At 37.5% G+C, this 20,879-nt stretch overlaps 1 protein-coding gene across 5 annotated transcripts in view; it reads right to left on the bottom strand.

Annotated features, from left to right (window-relative positions):
* The window catches only part of DOCK3 (dedicator of cytokinesis 3), a 610,183-nt gene that overhangs the window by 152,683 nt on the left and 436,621 nt on the right, over window positions 1–20,879 (bottom strand). For all 5 annotated transcript variants that reach the window (XM_064367135.1, XM_064367139.1, XM_064367136.1 and 2 more), the window contains exons 12-13: window positions 19,797–19,944; window positions 540–628 (exon numbers count right to left, since the gene is read on the bottom strand). In XM_064367135.1, the coding sequence (XP_064223205.1) occupies window positions 540–628; window positions 19,797–19,944 (237 nt within the window). The remainder of the gene's footprint in view (window positions 1–539; window positions 629–19,796; window positions 19,945–20,879) is intronic.

Here is a 20,879-nt window from a genome sequence, read left to right as displayed (position 1 = left end):
GGAAAAGGTAAAGGAGAAGTTTAGCTAAGATGATGCTTCTTCGAAATAAAGATTTTCCATTCTAATTTCAGAATGACTGATACTGGCGACTAATCACTGATTCTCATTATGATCAGTCTTTTAGGAATAAAAATAAGTGTGTGATGTCTGTATCTATGTAGATATCTATCTACATACATACAGAGATATTTATTTGGCTGAGTGTAATCTTTGTTTAGGCAAACATAGACCTTTTTTTGGTTACATTACAATGTAACAAACCCTGCAACACTTTTGCTCACTCTGGATTTGAAATGGAACTCAAGTTACCTATCAAAGAATATGGAATCCATCATAGAAAAAACAGAAAATGTATTTTGGTCAGTAGATATTAGGGAAGGCCTCAAATTATTACAAAAATAATTAGTAGGAAATGCCTGAGCAGAAGCATAAATGTCCGCAGGGAATACAGCAGCCAATCTGCACCAACCAACTGAAGTGCTGTATGATTAGCAACTACAAATGCAATATAAAATGTTCTAGCCAGAGAGGTACCTCACCATGGCTGGCGCTGGGGGCAGAGTACTTGGCACTGGACTTTCGGATGATGTTCTCGTGGATCTGGGACCACTCACTCTCGTTGTTGCACCTGTAACAGAAGGACAGGTGTTATGACACTCAAGTATTTTAAACACCTGGTCTGATATTACAATGTGTAACACTTAAGTTCAAAGAGAAAAGGATCCCTCACTTTCCTAAAGAAATAGTGTTATATTTTACCAAATTAAACAAGGCTCATTTCCTATTAAGTAGAAAAGACATACTTGGGCAAAGGGTAGAAACTCTAAAATGAATTTCTACGTATTTTAATTGGCAAAATTCTTCCTCTCAGAAGTAGCACTATCCCACATGAAAAGTTGTTTTTTCTCTAGCACCACACAGCACACGTGTGCACACACAGATACAAAGGCCACAGAGGAAAGTTCCTGATAGAGGAAAAACATTTCCTCTCAACAAGTACTACTGTTTTACAACTGCTATAACATTGGCTTTTTACTGTCATACAACTCTCATTATTACTGGCCCCAAAGGAAAACCCTGCTAAGCTAAGGGCCATGTAGATACCATTTGCATTTAGCTGTGTTTTAACCAAACAAGTTAAGAAGAAAAGCATGGGAGAGCAGTGGGCTTGATTTACCATGAAGTCTTCTGTGGTCAGGGGGAAGGAGGGCTTAGCAGAGAAAGCTGGATGCCTAAATGTATAAGAATAAAGTTCCTACCTATAAATAAAGCTCCTTCCTAGGAACTACGGGATGGAGACAAAAGAATGGAGACAGAACAGTGCACTTCTGGTAAATTCTGATGTTTTATTGTCTTCCTTCTAAAGGTCAATTCCTGGTGAACTGCAGCCACATAACCATTTGGAACACAGTTTAGGAACAGAGACTAGGAATTCCTTATCCTAGTAGAGATACCTTGACAAAACAATTGAAAAAAGATGAGGGTAATCTCTTGAAAATTCCAATTGACTGGGACTCAGGGAGTCCCCATGGTCCTGGTTCTACCCCCTCTCCTGTTGGTTAGGAAGGTATAAATCTACCTGTTCCAGAAAACAGGACCCATGCAAAAAGGAACAACCCATAGAACTTTCCATGTATTACTCAGAAGTGTCCAGTTCAGCATGGCTACTTCCAGGAGGATACCCCAGTAAGTATAGAATGCGCCATCCAATAGTATGAAGCATTTCAGATCTCTAAATAAAAGGGTTGGAATAGAGTCTACTCAGAGATAAGGGGGGTCAGTTACTAGCTTAATTAATTCTGTTAATTAATTACCCAGTCAGTGACATTTTGGACTCCTTAGCCATACAAATATGCCTCATTTACTCAGAGCTGTTGTGATGAATTGTTAAAGGAAATTCTCCCAGTTCAGGGCTCTAAGAATAACTTTCTGCCTATAGAATTCCTTCTAAACAAGGAAAAAGGGAAGAGTAACCTTTAAAACAATCACTTGTGATTTAGCAACTCAGCAGGAAATTAAAAGCCTTGAAAATTACCTTCCCAACTGTATGGGGCAATTTCAGTTTTTCTCTAATAAACTACTCGCTGGTCCCTTGGTGGTATAGCGAAGCTGAAGCTTTGTCAGTCATACCAACAGTGGCAATCTGTATTATTTCACTCATATCTACCCCTCCACCCAACACATACAATTCAGATGCTAGACAACTGACAGTCTATTCCTTTCATTCCTTTCCCCTTGCATCTCCCTTACCTATTGGTGACCTTCACAGCTCTGCCTTCAGCCAATTTCCTTCTTACCTTACAAGCCTTCTTGAGCAATCTCATCCATTCCCATAGCTTCAACCACTACCAGAGGCTGCCAAGCACCAAAGCCTTGTCTCTAGCCCAGACTCATCCTAAGCTCCTGATTTATATGGCCAAGAAAATTCATTTCTTCCCAACCTGTCTGTTCTCAGAGATGCCCTCTCACTGAGAGGAACTCTCTATCTTACTATTCCATTCTTTTAGCAGCTTCCTTGTGTTATACCTGATGTAGTTATTAAAGGCACGTTTAGGTAAAATTGCTTTCTAAACCCTTAAACCTCATTCTGTGGTGACAGATGTGTACCTTCTTCCTTTTTCCTTTTTTGAGTCAGAGTCTCACTCTGTCACCCAGACTGGAGTGCAGTGGCACAAATTTGAGTCATTGCAACCTCCACCTCCCCGGTTCAAGTGATTCTCGTGCCTCAGCCTCCCAAGTAGCTGGGATTACAGACACCCACCACCATGCCTGGCTAATTTTTGTATGTTTGGTAAAGACAGGGTTTCACAATGTTGGCCAGGCTGATCTCGAACTCCTGACCTCAAGTGATTCGCCCACCTCAGCCTCCCAAAGTGCTAGAATTACAGGTGTGAGCTATCACAGACAGCCTAGATGTGCACCTTCTAAGGCTATTCTTACTAGTCTTTAGTTTGAATTAGTATAAAGAGCAAGTGGGTTTTCAAACCCACAGAAATGCACAAGGATTGTATTAGTCACAGTCTCACTAGTTCTATTCCTCCCTTTCCCTTTTTTTTTTTTTTTTTCCTGTAAGGCTACAAATGACCTCTCTGTCAGTGAATGATAAATAATACTACCATATTCAAAAGAAACTTTTGAATGTAATCACTGGACATCAAGAAAAAACATATTTCTGCAAGCTCATGATGGAAATAAAATCTAAGTCAGCCTTTGTCTCTTGCCTGTTCACTGAGCTGGGGGACCTACCTCACTGTTCTGTATCCTCTGTTCTAAGAGGCCCAAGTGGCGCTGTTATAGTCTCTGTCACTCTTTGACTTGAAGTTAGTGGGAGATCCCTAGAAAGATGTTGGGACACCCTGGAAGCTGGGAAATGAGGCCAGACATGTCTGCTCTTCCCTGTTAGGCTTTGTCACTTTGCAAACAGTATCCAGAGCATTGTCCTCGAATCCCAGAACAAGGAGGTGAAGAGAACAGAGTAAAAAGCACCCGTGGTTAAGCAGCTCCACAGGTGTGCAAGGTAAAGAAGCAGGTTCACCAAGAGGCAGAGAACTTTCCTGGGTCTATGTGCTTCTCCAACCTCCCCTGACATCTCGGCCCTGAAATGTCTGAGGAGCAAGGCATCATTTTCAAACCTAGACTTTGGAAGACTGCTTGCTGTCCTGCAGCCCAGCAGTGCCAGGACTGAGGCATGACAGAAACTCGAGCCATTGCCACTGGGACTGAGGAGTATGCTGGAAGCATATCTACAGGCAGAGCTAAGAAGCAAGTAAGGCACGGGCTGCAGCTGCTGGTGCTGAGAAATGAGTGCCACCAGGATGGAGACTGGGATACAAGTGGGGTAAAAGTTGCTACTGGGACTTGATCACTACTGGTTGGGGCTCCTGCAGCTGGGGTGGGATCACAAGCTGGGCATGGGCTACCGCTGCCAGGGCAAGGGAGCAAGCCCTTTTGGCACTAGGGTGTGAGGAATGTGCGTTCCCACCCACTGTCCCAGGCTCTGGTCACTGAGGATGACCTCATCCTCTATTGTGACAACACCCCTCACCTGAGCACTCCACCTGGGGCCTGAGGAGTGCCTTGTCCACCATGGCTGGTGCCTGTTCTCACCATGTGAAGGTCTGAGCACAAGCCTACCTAGTCCAGCTTCACTCTCTGCTCTGTGACAGAGAACACAGCCCAGGGTCCTGGCAAATACCCAAACCAACCACTTTGGGCACCTGGGTACTTCTCCTGGGGGCCTAAACTCCTGGCTGCTATCACCTCATTTGGCACCTACCTGCATGTGCCACCTAAGTTCCTGGAGATTGGACTACCCAGCCCATCAGAGCCACCACCAACATCAATGCACATCACTCGGGACCCAGAGAGTTGTCCCACTAGTGCTATTGCCATCACTCATGCCATGCAGCTGCCCAGGAACCTGAGAACCTACCCACCTGTATGATCCAACACTGCCACTACCATCATTTGAGCAAGTTGGTGGAGGCCCACCAACTGACCCACCAATAATTGCCAACATGGCTGCCAGTGTACACTGCCCAGTGACACTATCACTACTAAGGCCTGAAGACTGGCCCACCTGGCATCCTGCTCCCAGCACACAACTTCCCCACAGCCTTAACTAATAACTGTAACCTATCAAGGAAATCACAGATGCTACTAATGCTGTTTATAGCCAAGGAAATCATACAGAGATGACACTACTGTACACACCAGAGTCAAAGTCAAAGCACCCTACCCAACCAACACCACAGATACACCTTTAGGAAAAGGTCTTCCCCTACTAAATTCAAAAACAGGAAGAAGTAACTTACTCTAGATGCACAGATTTCAATGTAGGGACACAGGAAACATGAAAAAGCAAGGAAATATAACATTTCCAAAGGAACATAAGTCTCCAAAAATAGATTTTAATCAAAAAAATTTTTCTGAAATCCCAGATAAAGAATTCAAAATTCTGATATTACAGAAGCTCAGTGAGATACAGGAGAATTCAGAAAAACAGTTCAGGATATGAATGAGAAGTTTACCAAAGAGCTAGTCTTTAAAATTACCAGATAGAAATTCTGCAATTGAAGAATTCACTGTAGGAACTACAAATTACAGTTGAAAGCTTTCTGCAATAGACTAGAATAGCAGAAGAATCTCAGAACATGAATACAAATCTTTTGAAATAATCTCATCAGAGAAAAACACAGAAAAAGGAATAAAAAAGAATGAGCAAAGCCTTTGTGATGATTAAATGTTAAAATTATTGATATCCACCAGGTCAAAGAGACAAAGACAGGACTGGAAAACGCATTTAACCAAATAATAAATGAAAACATCTCCAGTCTAGCAAGAGATTTAGACATTTCAGATACAAGAGGCTTAGCAATCCCCAGGAAAATATAATGCAAAAAGGTCTCTATAGCACATTATAGTCAGACTGCCTAAAGTCAAAGATAAAGAGCAAACCCTAAAAATAGCAAGAGATAATCATCTATTCAAATATTCACAGGACAGAATAGAATGGGATAATATATTTGAATAAAAAAAAAATCTGGCCGAATGCAGTGGCTCATGCCTTGAGTCCAGGAGTTTGAGACCAGCCTAGGCAGCATGACAAGAACCAATCTCAAAAAAAAAAAAAAAAAAAAAAATTAGCTGAGCATGGTGAAGTGTGCCTGAAGTCCCAGCCATATGGGAGGCTGAAGCAGGAAGATTACTTGAGCCTGGGAAGTTGAAGCTGCAGTGAGTTGTATTTATACTACTGCACTCCAGCCTGGGTGACAGAGTGAAACCCTTTTTTTTAAAAATTGTACATGTGCAGATCATGCAGGATTGTTGCATAGGTACATACATGGCAAGGTGGTTTGTGGCCTTCCTCCCTCCATCACCTACATCTGGTATTTCTCCCCACATTATCCCTCCCCACCCTCCCCATCCCCTGCTGTCCCTCCCCTAGTCCCCCTCAACTTTAAAAAAAAAAGAAAGAAAAAAGAAAAAAAATCTGATAGATAAGAATATCATACACAGCAAAATTATCCTTCATAAGTGAAAGACAAATAAACTCTTTCCCAGACAAGCAAATGCTAAGAGGATTCACTGCCACTGGATTAGATTTACAAAAAAATTCTCATGAGAGTCCTAAACCTGGAAGTGAAAGGATAACATTTACCAAGATGAAAACATACAAAATGGCCAGGCACCGTGGCTCATGCCTATAATCCCAGCACTTTGGGAGGCTGAGGTAGGAGGATCACCTGTCAGGAGTTTGAGACCAGCCTTGCCAACATGGTGAAACCCCATCTCTACTAAAAACACAAAAAAATTAGCTGAGCGTGATGGCACGCATCTGTAATCCCAGCTACTTGGGAGGCTATGTCAGGAGAATCACTTGAATCCGGGAGGCGGAGGCTGCAGTGAGCTGAGATCACACCATTGCACTCCAGCCTGGGTGACAGAGTGAGACTCCATCTCAAAAAGAAAAGAAAAGAAAAGAAAAGAAAACATACACAAGTATAAATTTATTTGGTAAAGTAACCACACAGAGGAAAATAAAGAACTCAAATGGTACCACTGCAGAAATCCAGCAAACCACAACAAACTATAAAAGAAAAAGGAACCAAAACTATATTAAACAATCAGAAAACAATTAACGAATGACGGAAATAAAGCACCACATATCAACAGTAACACTGATCATAAATAGATTAAATTTTCCACTTTAAAAATACAGAATGGCTGCATGGATTTTTAAAAACCCACAATCCAACTATATGCTGTTTACAAGAAACTGACTTTGGCAGTAAAGACACATAAAGACTGAAAATAAAGAAATGAAAAAAGATATTCCTTGCAAATGGAAACCAAAAGCGAGCAGGGATGGCTACATTTATAGCAGAGAAAACAGACTTTAAGTCAAGAACTGTAAAAAGAAACAAAGAAGGTCATTATATAATGATAAAGAGATCAATCCAGCAAGATAATGTAAAAATTCTAAATATATATGTATCCAACATTGGAACACCTGGATTCATAAAGCAAATATCATTAGAGCTAAAGAGAGAGATAAACTGCAAAACAATAATAGTGGGGGACTTCAACACTCCACTCTCAGCATTACACAGATAATCTAGACAAAAAAATCAACAAAGAAACAATGGATTTAAGTTTTGATGGCGCTAACTGACATTTCAGAACATTCTACCCAACAACTGCAGACTATACATTCCTTTCATCAGCACAAAGAACATTCTTCAGGATAGACCAAATGTTAGGCCACAAAAAAGTCTCAACACCTTTAAAAAATTCAAAATCACATCAAGTATCTTCTTGAACCACAATGGAATAAAACTAGAAATCAAAGCCAAGAGGAACTTTGGAAACTATATAAATACATGGAAGTTAAACAACATACTCCTGAATGGGTTAACAAAGACGTTAAGATGGAAATAAGAAAAAATACTGAATTGGATTAACAAAGACATTGGACTGGAATAAGATGGAAATAAGAAAAAATATTGAATTGGATTAACAAAGATGGAAATAAAAAATATTGAAACAAACGAAAATGGGAACACAACATACAAAAACTTGTAGGACACAGTAAAAGCAGTGCTAAGAGGGAATTTTATAGTAATAAATGCCTACATAAAATAGTTGACAGATTATAAATTAACAGTCTAACAACATATCTCAAGGAAACAAAAAAGCAGGAATAAACCAAACCCAAAACCAGCAGAAGAAAAGAGCAAAATGAAATAGAGACTGAAGAAAAACAAAACAAAGTATCAACAAAATGAAAAGTTGGTTCCTCAAAAAGATAAACAAAACTGATAAACTTCTAGCTAGACTAACCAAGAAAAAAACAAAAAAAGAGAGAAGTCCCAAATAAAATCAGAAAGAACAAAGAAGATATTACCATTGATACCACAGAAATACAGTCATTAGAGACTATTATAAACAACTATATGCTGACAAACTGAAAAACCTAGGGAAAATAAATAAATTCCTGGAGACATACAACCTACCAAGACTGAATTGGAAAGAAAGAAAAACCTTGAAAAGACCAATAATGCATAGCAAGATTGGATCAATAATAAAAAAGTCTCCTGACAAAGAAAAGGCCAAATTCTTGATAAATACACAGACAAATTCTACCAAATGTAAAAAGAACTAATAATAATTCTCTCGAAACTACTCCAAAAAATTGAAGAGGACAGAATTCTCTAATTCATTCTGCAAGATCATAAACACTCTGATACCAAAACCAGGCAAGAATGCAACAAAAAGAGAAAACTACATGCCAATATCCCTGGTAAACACAGATGCAAACATCCTAAATGAACTACTAGCAAATCTAAACTAAGAACTAATCAAAAAGTTAATACACCACAATCAAGTGGTATTTATACCAGGGATGAAAAAATGGTTCAACATATGTAAATCAATAAACATGATACATCACACCAACAGAATAAAGGAAAAAAATCATATGATTATCTCAATAAATGAAGAAAAATTGATAAAATTCAACATTCCTTTATGATTAAAACTCTTTCAAAACTAGGCGTAGAAAGAGCATATTAGAAAATAATAAAGGCCATATACAACAAATCCATAACTACCATCACACTAAATGGGGAATATCTGAAAGCCTGTCCTCTAAGAACTGGAACAAGACAAAGTTGTCCACCTTCACCATTCCTATTAAAAAAACTAACAGGCATCCAAGTTGGATGAGTTAGCCTGAGTCAGCTGGTAGACTTCCATGAAGTCCCCTGGGATGTAGAATCAGGAATAGCTTCCTTGGTCCAAGCTGGAGACTAAGAATGACCACAAGGCTGTGCACCTGGCTCCTGCTGCCTACAAAAGATTCACTTTAGCTTTAAGGATACATATAGGCTAAAAGTGAAGTGATGAAAAAAGACATTCCACTCAAATATAACCAAAAGAGAGTAGGAGTGGAAATACTTATATTAGACAAAATAGATTTCCAGTCAAAATCTGTCACAAGACAAATAAGGTCTCTCTGTAATGATAAAGAGCAAATTCATCCAAGTATATAACAGTTACAAATATTTGCACCTAATATTAGAACATCTAAACATATAAAGCAAATATTAATAGTTCTAAAAAGAGTAATATAGTACAATACAATAATAGTAGGGGACTCCAGGACCTCAGTTTGAACAACTAAGATATCATCCAAACAGAAAATCAATAAGGAAATAGCAGACTTGAGTTACACTGTAAACCAAGTGGACCTAACAGACATATACAGAATACTTCATCCAAGAGGAACAGAATACACATTTCTCTCAAGCACACATGGAACATTTTCCAGGATACAGGAATATAGCCACAAAACAAGTCTTAGCAAATTTAAGAATTAAATCTCAACTATCTTTTCTGACCACAATGGTATGAAACTAGACATCACTAACATGAGGAAAACTGAAAATTTCACAAATATGTGGAAATTAAACAACATTCTCTTGAATAACTAATGAGTCAAAGAAGGAAAATCATGATATACCTTGAGACAAATGAAAATGAAGACAAAACCTATCAAGACTTATGGCATGCAGAAAAAGCAGTTCTCAGAGGGACATTTCCACCAATAAATGCCTACATGCAGAAAAAAGATCTCAAATAATGTAATGTTACATCTCAAGGAACTAAAAAATAGCAAACTAAGCTCAAAGTTAAAAGGATGAAAATAATGAAAGTTAGGGCAAAAATAAATGAAATAAAGACTAGAAAGACAACAGAAAAGATCAACATAACTAACAGTTCGTTTCCTGAAAAGCTAAATGAGCTTGACAAATCGATTTTTTCTTTTTTTTTTGAGATGGAGTGTCACTCTGTTGCCAGGCTTGAGTGCAGCTGAGTTCAAGCCATTCTCCTGTGTCAGCCTCCCAACTAGCGGGGATTACAGGCATGTGCCACCACATCCAGCTAATTTTTGCATTTTTGGTAGAGACAGGGTTTCACTATGTTGGCCAGAGTGGTCCTGACCTCCTGACCTCGTGATCCGCCCTCCTTGGCCTCTCAAAGTGCTGGGATTACAGGTGTGAGCCACTGCACCCGGCCGACAAATCTTTAGTTGAATTGACCAAGAATAAAAAGAGAGAAGACTCAAATAAATAAAATTATAAATGAAAGAAGAAACATTACAACTGATACTATAAAAATACAAAGTTATAACAAATGTCTATGAATAATTATATATTAAGAAATTGGATAACCTAAGAAAATGGATACATTCCTAGAAACATACAACTTACCAAGATTGAATCATAAAGAATTAAAAAAAAAAAAAAAAGATCAATAATAAGAATACTGAAGTAGTAATCAAAAATCTCCCAACAATGAAATGTCCACAACCAAAAGGCTTCATGAGTGAAGTTTACTAAACATTTGAAAAATAATTCATGTCAATACTTTTTAAACTTCTCCAAAAAAATGAAGAGGAAGGAGCATTTTCTTTTTTTTTTTTTTGAGACGGAGTTTCGCTCTTGTTACCCAGGCTGGAGTGCAATGGCGCGATCTCGGCTCACCGCAACCTCCGCCTCCTGGGTTCAGGCAATTCTCCTGCCTCAGCCTCCTGAGTAGCTGGGATTACAGGCACGCGCCACCGTGCCCAGCTAATTTTTTGTATTAGTAGAGACGGGGTTTCACCATGTTGACCAGGATGGTCTCGATCTCTTGACCTCGGGATCCACCCGCCTCGGCCTCCCAAAGTGCTGGGATTACAGGCTTGAGCCACCGCGCCCGGCCGGAAGGAGCATTTTCAAACCCATTTTACAATGCCAGTATTATCCTCATACTAAAGTCAGATAAAAAATACTACAGATTCAGTATCCCTTATCTCAAATGCTTGGGACTAGAATTGTTTCAGATTTTAAATTGTTTCAGATGTTGGAATATTTGCAATATACTTAGTGGCTGAATTTCCCTAATCTGAAAATCTGAAACCCAATATGCTCCAATGAACATTTTCTTTTAAGCATCATGTCAGCACTAAAAAATTTCAGATTTTGCAGCATTTCAGATTTTGGACATTAAACCCATACAAAAAGAAAAGAAAAGAAAAGAAAATTACAAATCTGATGAACACAGATACAAAATTTCTGATGAACACAGATGCAAAATTTCTCAATAAAATACTAGCAAACCATATCCAATAGCACATTGAAAGGACCATACACCATAATCAAGTGAAATTTATCCCTGGGATACAAGGAAGGTTAAATATACATGAATCAATAAATGTAATATACCAAATTAAGAAAATGAAGATAAAAATGATACTACCATCTCTTTTTTTTTTTTTTAACTTTTATTTTAGGTTTGGGGTAAATTTGCAGGTTTGCTATATAGGTAAACTCATGTCACAACGGTTTGGTGTACAGAATACTTCATCACCCAGGTACTAAGCCTAGTACCCAATAGTTATTTTTTCTACTCATCTTCCTCCTCCCACCCTCACTGTCAGGTGAGCCCCAGTGTCTGTTATTCCCCTCTTTGTGTCCATGTGTTCTCATCATTTAGCTCCCACTTATAAGTGAGAACATGTAGTATCTGGTTTTCTCTCTCTGCATTAGTTTGCTAAGAATGATGGCCTCCAGCTCCATCCATGTTCCTGCAAAGGGCACGATCTTGTTCTTTTTATGGCTGCATAGTATTCCATGGTATATATGTGCCACATTTTCTTTATGCAGGCTACCACTAATGGGCATTTAGGTTGATTCCATGTCTTTGTATTGTGAATAGTGCTACCATGAACATGCATGTGCATGTGTCTTTAGGATAGAACAATTCATATTCCTTTGGGTGTATATCCAGTAATGGAATTGCTGGGTCAAATGATAGTTCTGCTTTTAGGTTTTTCAGGAATTGACTTACTGCTTTCCATAGTGGTTGAACTAATTTATATTCCCACCAACAGTGTATAAGTGTTCTCTTTTCTCTGCAACTTCACCAGCATCTGTTATTTTTTGACTTTTTAATGATAGCCATTTTGACTGGTGTGAGATGGTATCTCATTGTGGTTTTGATTTGCATTTCTCTAATGATCAGTGATGTTGAGCTTTTTTCCATATGCTCGTTGGTTGTATGTATGTCTTCTTTTGAAGGTGTCTATACATGTCCTTTGCCCAGTTTTAATGGCATTCTTTTTTCTTATAAATTTAAGTTCCTTATCAATGCTACATATTGGACCTTTGTCAGATGCAGTTTGCAAATATTTTCTCCTATTTCTGTAGGTTCTCTGCTTACTCTGTTGATAGTTTCTTTTTCCATGAAGACTCTCTAGTTTAATTAGATCCCATTTGTCAATTTTGCTTTTGGCATCTTCATCATGAAATCTTTTTCTGTTCCTATGTCTAGAATGGTATTGTCTAGGTTATCTACCATGGTTTCTATAGTTTTGGGTTTGATGTTTAAGTCTTTAATCCATCTTCAGTTGATTTTTGTATATGGTGTAAAGAAGGGGTCCAGTTTCAATCTTCTGCAAATGGCTAGAGAGTTATCCCAGTTTTTATTGAATAGGGAGTCCTTTCCCCATTGCTTTTTTTGTCAGCTTTGTCGAAGATCAGATGGTTGTAGCTATGCTGCCTTATTTCTGGGCTCTTTATTCTGTTCTATTTGTCTATGTGTCTGTTTTTGTACCAGTACCATGCTGTTTTGGTTACTGTAGTCCTGCAGTATAGTTTGAAGTCAGGAAGCATAATGCCTCCAGTGTTGTTGTTTTTGGTTCCATGTGAGTTTTAAAATAGTTTTTTCTAGTTCTGTGAAGAATGTCACTAGTAGTTTAATAGGAATAGCACTGAGTGACCATTTCAACAGATGTAGAAAAAGTGTTTGACAAAATGTAACATCCTTTCATGATAAAAACTCTCAACAAATTAGATATACAAGTAATATATGTAATAAAGGCCATTTATCATGAGCCCACAGCTAATATCATATTCAATAGTGAAAAGCTAAAAGCCTTTCTTTTAGGATCAGGAACATGACAAAGATGTCCACTGTCATCACTTTCGTTCAACACAGTACTAGAAGTTCTAGCCAGAGCAACCAGGCAAGAAAAAATAAGACACATCCAGACTGGAAATGAAGAAGTTAAACTGTCTTGTTTGCAGATGACATGACCATATATATATATAGTCTTTATATATATGTAAAGCCCATATATATATATAAAGCCTATATATATATATATATAAAGCCCATATATATATTAAAGCCTATATATATATATATAAAGCCCATATATATATTAGTCTTTATATATATATGGGCTTTATATACATATAAAGCCTAAAGACTCAGTCAAAAAACTGTTAGAATAAACAAATTCGGTAAAGTAGCAGGAGACAAAATCAACATATAAAAATCAGCAAGATTTCTATATACTAATGACAAGCTCTCCAAAAAACGTTAAGAAAATAATGTCATTTATGATAGCATCAAAAAAAATATATTTAGGAATAACTTAACCAAGAAAGTCAATGATCTGTTTATCGAAATATAAAACATGGATGAAAGTAGTTAAAGACACAAGTAAATGAAAAAATATTCAGTGTTCTTAGATTGTGAGAATTAATATTTTCAAAATACCCACATACTATCCAAAGTAACCTAGATTCAAGGCAACCTATATCAATATTCCAATGACGTTTTTCACAGAAATAAAAAGGAACAATCCTGAAATTTGTATGGAACCACAAAAGTCCCTGAACAGCCAAAGCAGTCTTATGAAATAAGGACAAAGCTATGGGCATTACACATCTTGATTTCAAATAATATTGTTAAGTAACAGTAATCAAAATAATATGGTAATGGCATACAAACAGATCCGCAGACCAATGGAATAGAATAGAGATCCCGGAAATAAACTCAGCAAACTAGTCTTTGACAAGGGCACCAAGAATACACAATGGGGAAAGGACAGTCTTCAATAAGTGGTGCTAGGAAAATTGGACATCCACATAAAAAAGAATAAAATTGAACCCTTATCTGACATAAAACAAAAAAACTAACTTAAAAGAGATTAAACACTTAAATATAAGATCTAAAACTGTAAAACTCCTAGGAGAAAACATAGAAAAAAGCTCCTTGACATTGGGTCTTAACAGTGATATTCTGAGATATGACATCAAATACACAGGCAAGCCAAAATAAATAAATGGAACTATATCAAACTGAAAAGCTTCTTCACAGCAAAGGAAACAATCAACAAAATGAAAGGCAACCTATGGAATGAGAGGAAATATTTGTAAGCCATATATCTGATAGGCGATTAAGAACTCATATAAATGAATAGCAAAAAAAAAAAAAACCCAAATAACTCAAAAAACTAGCGGCTGGGCGCAGTGGCTCATGCCTGTAATCCGAGCACTTTGGTAGGCCGAGGTGGGTGGATCACGAGGTCAGGAGATGGAGACCATCCTGGCCAACATGGTGAAACCCCATCTCTACTAAAAATACAAAAAACTTAGCCAGGCATAGTGATGTGCACCTGTAGTCCAGCTGCTCAGGAGGCTGAAGCAGGGGAATTACTTGAACCCGGGTGGTGGAGGATGCTGTGAGTCAACATCGTGCCACTGCACTACAGCCTGGGTGACAGAGCAAGACTCTGTGTCAAAAAACAACAACAACAGGCAAAAAGGCCTGAAAGACATTTTTCCAAAGATGATACACAAGTAGTCAACAGGTATAAGAAAAGGTACTCAGTATCACTAACCATCACAAAAATGCAAATCGGAAAGAAAAATGAGTGATCACCTCACCTCTTAGGATGGTTGTAATCACAAAACAAGAGATAACAAGTAATGACAACAGTGTGAAGAAAAGGGAACCCTTGAACACTGTTGATGGATGTGTAAATTGGTACAGCCATTAAAGTATGGCGGTTCCTCAAAAAATTCAAAATAGAACAACTAGTCGATCCAGCAATCGCACTTCTAGTATATAGCCAAAGAAAAAGAAATCAGTATCTTGAAGAGATATCTGCACTCCCAGGTTTACTACAGTATTATATACACTAGCCATGATATGGAAACAAGCAGCCATCAATAGATGAATAATAATAAAGAATATATATAGTTCTTTGAATAATAAAGAATATATAATTATGCATAATAAAGAATATATACAATTACAATGAGAACTGATAGATGAATAATAAGGAATTATATATTTTCTTTATTATTCATCTGTCAATTCCCATTGTAATTATATTTACTTATGATGACCATTGAGATAAATACATCCATTTTATCTCTTGAAATACACATGTAATAAATAATAGTATAAAATTTAAAAATATGTATCTATTATACATATAACAGATCTTCAAACATAACAAAAAAAGAGAATCCTGCTTTTGTGACAACATGGACAAGCCTGGGGGCTTTAGGCTAAGTAAAATAAGCCAGATATGGAAAGACAAATACATAATCTCTCAGTTATATGAGGAATCTAAAAAAGTCATTCATCGAAACAGAGTAGAATGGTGGTTGCCAAGGGCTTAGAGGATAGTGTAGACATATTCATCTTAGGATACAAACTTTCGGTTGTAAGATAAATAATTTCTGGAGATTTATGTACAGCATGGTAGCTATAGTTAATAATACTACATTATATATTTGCTAAGATGGTAGATCTTAAGTGTTCTCACCACAAGAAAAGTAAATATGTAAAGTGATGGATATGTTCCTTAGCTTGAATGTGGTTATCATCTAACAATGTTTATGTATATCAAATCATCATGTTGTACAATTTAAATGTGTATAATTTTTTATTTGTCAATTATACCTCAATAAGGCTGGGGGATAAAAAGAGGATGGCCCTATGGGCCTCTACCCATATAAGAATGTTCTTCCATTTAAGAATGGCTCCCGGCCAGGTGCAGTGGCTCACGCCTGTAATCCCAGCACTTTGGGAGGCCAAGGCAGGTGGATCACAAGCCTAAGAGATGAGGACCATCCTGGCCAACATGGTGAAACCCCATGTCTTCTAAAAATACAAAAATTAGCAGGGTGTGGCAGCATGTGCCTATAGTCCCAGCTACTTGGGAGGCTGAGGCAGGAGAACTGCTTGAACCCAGGAGGCAGAGGTTGCAGTGAGCTGAGATCGCACCACTCGCTGCACTCCAGCGTGGGCAAAAGAGTAAGTAATAATCTGTCTCAAAAAAAAAAAAAAAGAAAGAAAAAGAAAAATAAAAAAATGGCTCCTAAACAAGTACCCTTAAGGCAGCTTCATGGATAAGGTAGCTATGAAGCAAAGAATCCAAAGACAGTATTCTCAAAAAATGCCTGATTAGGCCTAGTGTCTATCCCAAGTATGAGGAGCAGTTCCCTTCTAGTCATTACTCACAGAAGAGGTTGTCACCTAACATTGCTTTAATTAAAAAACTGTTTATTTCTTTAAATGTTTAATTTTTGTGAGTACAGAGTAGGTATATACCACTTGATATTTCTGTCCTCATAAAGCCTTTCATGATATGGGGCATTTTCTGAATCTCTTTATTTTGAACATCACAGCAATGTCTAGGTAAATTATATTAACCTGAAATTACCTCGAGGTTTTAGATGCTTATGAAGGTTATCTGGCAGAATTGGTTGAAATACATTTTTTTAAAAGGAGCAAAGCTACACAGATTTAGTAATTATGGTTGGGGTATGATCACCAAATTGAAGTGTTAAATGCTATTGTGAAAATCACCATAAAAGTAGCATAGTAAGTGGCTGTATCATCTTATGCCTCAAGATAAATTTCCAGTGTGAAAGCACCAGGAAAGAGTCAAAGAATGATGCATCAAAGCCAATCTGATGAAGTAAAAACAATGTGCCTTGGAAAACTGTGTCAGATAATTCAGAAAGTGGCTCAAGTGATGACAAAGACCTGAGGGCATGGCTGCATATGAATAATTTAAACAATTTTTTTCATGAAATTTGAGAGTCAAGAATAAGTAATATATCTTAATTTTACATACTATGTGATTGGTACATAATTTATAATATGAATTTTATAATATAAAATATATTGTAACCCAAATTAAAAATTTAATATTCAAAACACGTATTTATCTGTTTCATTAAGGTTGGCCCAAATATGTTTATTTGGACATTTTTCATTGTAAAATTGGACAGCGATCATCACATATTCAAAACCATCTTATACTTGGTTACATGCATTATTTATGGACATCCACCCCCTCCAGTGTTGGCTTTGGTTCCTGGCAGTCCTCTCCTTTTGTGTCCTAGGTTCTAAGTACAGGGTGCCCTGTGCCTGCTTGTGACCCCTTGTCCTTCTGGCCAAGAAAAACATGCTATCTGTATCAGACTGAAATGCACATATGGTTATTTATTTGTGAGTTTTAAGGCATATGACTCATTTGGAAGTGACCTAGTTTTCATGCCTCAACTTCTTATGGCAATTTTCTTAAGAGGATGTGGTGCCTTTCCATAAACATATAAAAACAACATCATACAGCAGAGTAGTGGCCTTGGCAGAGACAGACAGGAGTTTGAATCTTCTCTGGTTAGGGCTATGAACAATGAAAGAAATAATGAGAATGTGAAGAACTAATCAGATATTTGCCAACTCATTGATTAAAACTGTGTAAGAGGTTTTTATCATTGTAAAATCCTGTCCTAGCAAAGGCTAAAGCACTATCAATAGCAATTAGTAAACTCTTTAAGCTTCCAATTCAATCTAACCAACAAAATCATTGCCTGAAATTTACTGGAAAATATTGCTTCTCCTGAGGACTAGATTCACTGTGCTGATGTGGATTAAAACGACTAAACCTAGAATAATTCTATACTGCACACAAAATCAATTTTACAAACATGCATTTGAGAGTCTGTCTGAAAGTCTGTTAACATTTTCCAGTAGAAAAATTATTGTACATTTTAACTCTGTTAATCTTTCAAAAGAAATTCTGAAAAAAACTATTTTTTCTATAAACATATTTTTCTTCAGTTTTTTAGAACTGGTATATTAGACACAGCCCATAAGAAGGTGCTAAGAAAAATATATATGTGAATCTCATTTCTCGTAGAAAGCTGTTGCTTTAAAAGCAATTAGGCCAATTAAGCCTGACAGCGTGATTTCAGGAGGAATGCTGTGCAAGCTCCTATCTGCAATGAAAATTTGCACCGAAACAAGGAAGAGATAATACATGCAAAGACATAACAATTCTAGAGTGCTATCTATAAATCCCTTGCCCTTGGAAAAAATACAGTGGAGTAAGATGATAATAATGATGATTCTGGATTTCTGTTTAGTCCTTTTCAAAGAAAGGAAGGCATATAAACAAGCAGGTTCCTCCACCCATCAATGTGGGGATTTGGTAAACGGAGAAAGCCTATGACTGATGCATGGAAGGTGGAGAAAAACAGCCAAAATTTTCTTTGTAAGTTATGATTCCGAAGGAAGATCCTCATCCCATCAAGTATACAACTCTGAATAGAACAAAGCTGAAGAGAAAATAGGTAATGAGGATATTTGGGTTTTTATTTTGAAATTAATCAAATGTAGCTTAATAGAAATTGTGAATTAAGTTTAGTTCATGCCCAAGTTAGACAGAGCAACAGATAATGCAGAAAAATCTCTATACAATATTATGGTAAAGATACATTAACATGGAGATTGGCAGTATTTGATTTAATTTGGATAAACAATATTGGGTTAAACTGAAAGAAGAGTTTCAAAAAATTCTCACAATTTTAAGTATACTTGCTTTAAAAACTTACTAAACTCACCACTTATTATATTTTAGCACTACTCTGTGTGTGTAAGCCTATATGACCAAAGATGGAGTATATGAATTCTGCATTTCTTCTCATTATGTTTTTCCTGTTGTTTAAAAAGTTAGAAAGAGATGGATTGCTTATCTAAGACAATATCCCTTGGCTGAAGGACACTATAAATAATGCCATGCCTGGTTGGATGTGACTTATTGATCTCCGGTAGCACAAGTGAAGAATGATATCTCAGTTCCTCAGAGAAACTGGCTTTCTTTCAAAGATAGAGAAACTTGACTTGTGATCATTCTTTTAAACACTCTTGATCATTAGCAGCTCAGTTAATAATAACTAGTGGGCAAGCAGTAGACACACAAGACTCTCATAGCCAAGAAACATCAGAAGTGTATGGTTAGCTTTTCGGCAAATATATAAGACTGGTTAATTCTGGAGAGAAATGGAAATGTATACTACCAGATTTTCACTTTAGGATAGAAGGTCCCAAACGAAGCTGTTTCAGAATTATCTGGGAACCTTATTAAAAATAATGCTGTGTGGGCTCCACCCCAAATCTTAGACCAATCTTCTGCATTTTCAAGAACCTCCCTATCCTACATCATGGTGATGCTGTGTCCACAAGGCTTTTTGTTTTGTTTTTTTGCTTTTTTTTTTTTTTGAGATGGAGTCTTGCTCTGTCACCCAGGCTAGAGTGCAGTGGTGCGATGTTGGCTCACTGCAACGTCTGCCTCCTGGGTCTCAAGCCACTCTCCTGCCTCAGCATCCTGAGTAACTGGGATTACAGTGTGTGCCACCACACCTGGCTAAGTTTTTGTATTTTTAGTAAAGACAGGGTTTCACCATGTTAGCCAGGATGGTCTCCATCTCCTGACATCATGATCCACCTGCCTCGGCCTCCCAATGTACCGGGATTACAGGCGTGAGCCACTGCGGCTGACCTATGTCCACAGGTTTGAGCACTGCTGCTCTCAAGGGCAGTGCTGGGATGTCTTATGCTACACAACATTAATATTCCTGATGTCCATTACTCACGTGTAAACCTTAAGAACAAAATCCTTTTCTTCCTTTACTTCTGTAAGTGACTGTAGGACATCCAAGATGCTTAGGACTGCACAGCCATATGGTCGCCTATAGTGCAGGTGAGGAGGACCTTTCTTTGAATCATTCAGGAGCATCCGGCCTTGGGCACAGCAGAAAACACCAGTCAGACTGAGAAAAGCATGCTTCCTCTCCAGTATCACCTAATTGTCATACAAGGATGCCTGAGCTATAGGCACTTAGGAAATCTTCTACGTTGGAAGACTACAGGACTAAAGGGAGTCATCCAAGGATATTTATCTGGAAAAACACCAAACAGGCCTTTAGCCAAAGCTCTTCCCCATACTGCATTCAATCAATCATTCTTATTGTCCTCTAAACCAGTATGAACAGTCCATTTAATAATCACATAAGAATAAAAGTGATTTTATGAATTTCTTAGAAAAACCAATGTGCTAATAATAGTTTTAAACTTGTGAGGTTTAGGTGCCAGGTATAAACTCATATGCACACACAAGGAGGATGCTGTGTTCTTTCAACCAAATTCTGCTGTCAAATGTCATCCTGAACAATTGTGGGACTGAAAGTAGTCTTAGAAAGTGGATGAGTGCTTACTTTTCCTGCTTACCAAAGCTGTGCCTACAGTAGCAAGAATACTTGCAAATGCTGGAACCTTAACAAACACTTTATTAAGCACAGCAAAACAGCTGTTTTGTTGGCAAGGGATTAAAAAATATTCTTTGATAAAAATGTACATGATATGCCAGAACTCAAACCTATAAAGGAGGACTTGGTTCACCATAGCCCCAAAAGTTATATCATAAACATGAAATAAGTTCTGAGCAAACCAATGACAGAACAGTAGCAAAAATCACTTTTTCATCTTGGGTGGGGTAGAAGTGAAATGCCATCCATCTTCTGGAGTGACAACAATAACTCTAATTTTGTGGAGAGTACCACAAATACATAATTTCAAACACAAACAATAGGTGGTGAATAGCCTTTGCTGTGAAGTTGGCACCCCTGGAACCCTGCTATAAAATCTCTGAGTGTAGGGTAGGTATAGAGGCAATGTCA

This window comes from Aotus nancymaae, unplaced genomic scaffold (assembly GCF_030222135.1).
Source record: "Aotus nancymaae isolate 86718 unplaced genomic scaffold, 86718_ANA_hifiasm-v0.15.2.pri h1tg000067l, whole genome shotgun sequence".
Taxonomy (NCBI): Eukaryota; Metazoa; Chordata; class Mammalia; order Primates; family Aotidae; genus Aotus; species Aotus nancymaae.
Note: the sequence above shows the minus strand (reverse complement) of the source record. Positions and strands in the feature narration are given on the sequence as shown.